The following is a 2,761-nucleotide window of genomic DNA, read 5'->3' as shown; positions in this document are numbered from 1 at the left end:
GAAGGAAGCTGCAATCAGGGAGAAGGAAGCTGCCATCAGGGAGAAGGAAGCTGCCATCAGGGAGAAGGAAGCTGCCATCAGGGAGAAGGAAGCTGCCATCAGGGAGAAGTAAGCTCCCATCAGGGAGAAGGAAGCTGCGATCAGGGAGAAGGAAGCTGCCATCAGGGAGAAGGAATTTGCCATCAGGGAGAAGGAGGCTCCCATCAGGGCGAAGGAAGCTGCCATCAGGGAGGTGGCGGCCATCTTTGACCAACTTGTCCAGGTCCTAGGGAGACAGGGTGCCCCGGCATCCCCACCACTGGACTTGGCTTAGATTTGCACGTTTGCATTGGTATATAGTTTGCGGATTTGTACTTTAAAAAAAAATTGTTTTCTTAATTGTGTTTGGAGTTGCACTTCTTTACTTGTATATAGTTTGTGCATTTGCACATTTCTTTTAATAAATAGTTTCTCTTTTCCATATTTGTGTGTTTCATGCAAGTGTTTACAAGTTTCATGGTTTATAAAAGAGTGAATAAACAATGTGTTTCATCATAGGAGGATTATAAAGGGTTACACAACTTTTAAAAGTAAGAAGGTTTTATTCATGTGTCGTACAAGCAATTGCAGCAAATTACAGATTTACAGAAGTTGTTTTACGTCTGTAGAAACTGAAACAATGGCTCCTACAATCTGTTAAAATAGTGCACCAGACCTTCGCTTATACCCACTCCCTCATCCTCAGCCCTATGTGGCAGTGCCACCGTCGGCTGTTCCAGTGTTGCAGGGGCACCCCATTCCTCTCCGTACTCCTCATGATGGGTTTCACAAAGATTGTGCAGAGTGCAGCATGTCAGTACCATTGATTTCACCAGGTTTACATCACAGTCGTTACGCTTTATAAGGATACGCCACTTAGCCTCTCGTCTACCAAAGGCATTCTCAACAATAACCCTTCCTCTGCTTGTTTTGTTGTTGTGAAGCTGCTGTTCTGCAGTCACCCAGTATCAGAAAATGGCTTCAAAAGCCAGCTTTGCAAGGGATAGGCAGCATCCCCTAGGATGTAATAGCCTACATCATGCCTGCCAATGATCCTGATGCAATGTGGGAAAAGGTTTGCACTGCTACCTAGTTCCCACAACGTTGACGACCATATAACTCGGGCATCATGCATGCTCCCGGGCAACCCTACAAACCCATTCCAGAAGAGTCCCTTTCCATCTTCAACTGCTTGCAGGATGATGGAATGTTAGCCCTTACGGTTGAAATACTCGCAGTGGTACTCTTTTGGTGCCATAATGGGGATGTGTGACCCATCAATGGCACTAACACATTGTGGTACCCCCCATCTATGCTCAAAGTAGGTAGCCATTTCTTCAAACTTTTCCTGGTTTAGAAATCGAAGCAGTTCTGTCACTAGCACCTTCTCCACAGCAGCACCGAACTCTCGCACACACCGCCACACAGTTGTGATGCCGACACCAACAAGATGTGAAACACTTCTGTACTCCGAGTTGGTTGCGAGTTTCCACAGTGCCATGGCTACCATTTTATTTAGGGGGACAACCAAACCGAAGTTTGTGTCCTGTGTCTCCATCGCTGGACGCAGTTTACGGCAAAGGTACAGAAATGTTTCTTCCGACATCCGAAAATTCTCTAGCCATTGAGCGTCTGTGAAACCGGGAACCACGACTTCCCACCACTCGGTACCTCTGTCGAGGGCCCAAACAGACGGTGCACTGCGACGGGTTTGCAAGAAGTGAATGATGATCTGAAATACATAAATAATAGACATGTTTTGCTCAGGTAAATCATTCAATTCCGTTATGACGTTATCAATGAGATATATTCAAAATAGACAAATTACTGCACTTCAGTTTCAAGAAGGAAGCTAGACATTAACAATACATATACATACACACACACATGCACATACACACAATATATATACAGTTATACACATACATATTTATATAAACACATACATACCTAGGCCTATACATAGACATAAGATGCACATATAAACGCACTTATGTAAACACACATACACAGATATATTATGTAATTGTAAAATCTATTTTTTATTTGAAGTTATTACCTTAACCTATAAGCAACTGACTGGTTTTCCAACTGCATGGCTCATCAGCTGGGCACCGATTTTCATTGAGGTTTCGTTTGTTTCAGCCCAGAACCTCCAAACGGCGGGTCCACATCAGTAGATTACTCAACATTAATGGACCCACAACCTCAAAGTTGTCAAAATCTGAGGTAAATTCAGGAAGAAAGTGAAAGGTAGTCGTAATGTTACTAGCTATACATGAAGGCTAACGTAACATACTGTACCTGCATTCTTTGTTTGCGCAGACGAACAAGGCGTTGTTGTCGAATCTTCGTTGTTGTCGGTCTTCATAATTGTCCCCCTTCATTAGCCAATGAGAAACGTGCTCTTTTGGGGAACCCCCCGAGCAAACGTAATCCGGCAAACAAGTCGGGTTGGAGAAAATGACGATCGCGGATCTCGTGGATTGTAACATTGCGATCTTCTGTCGTCTGCCTTTCTGGCGTCTTTCAGCTTCTTCTCAAACACATCCTCTCTCTCTCTTTTTGCATTTCGCTAAAAACCTCATGTTCAGATAAAACCAAAACCCGACGAAGAAGGAAAACACAGCTTCAAGTTCCTCCATAATTTGGGGCCGTTTACAGTTTCGTGTCGCATGAGAAATGACGTCACCACAGCGGTCGCGCTTTTTTCCGTCACTTCAGACAACTCCGCCTATTTACA

The 2,761-nt window shown here is 44.1% G+C and overlaps 1 protein-coding gene across 1 annotated transcript; it reads right to left on the bottom strand.

Annotated features, from left to right (window-relative positions):
* Positions 1–1,090: 1,090 nt before the first annotated feature.
* Positions 1,091–2,519, bottom strand: LOC144892045 (uncharacterized). The gene is made up of 2 exons (XM_078777200.1): positions 2,323–2,519; positions 1,091–1,750 (listed from the first exon to the last, which is right to left on the bottom strand). Exons 1-2 carry the CDS (start codon positions 2,326–2,328, stop codon positions 1,229–1,231), a joined length of 528 nt encoding a protein of 175 aa, XP_078633326.1. The 5' UTR covers positions 2,329–2,519; the 3' UTR covers positions 1,091–1,228.
* Positions 2,520–2,761: the final 242 nt, after the last annotated feature.

This window comes from Myxine glutinosa, chromosome 5 (assembly GCF_964187855.1).
Source record: "Myxine glutinosa chromosome 5, kmMyxGlut1.1, whole genome shotgun sequence".
Classification (NCBI taxonomy): domain Eukaryota; kingdom Metazoa; phylum Chordata; class Myxini; order Myxiniformes; family Myxinidae; genus Myxine; species Myxine glutinosa.
The sequence above is the reverse complement of the archived record's forward strand: the minus strand, read 5'-3'. Positions and strand labels throughout refer to the sequence as shown.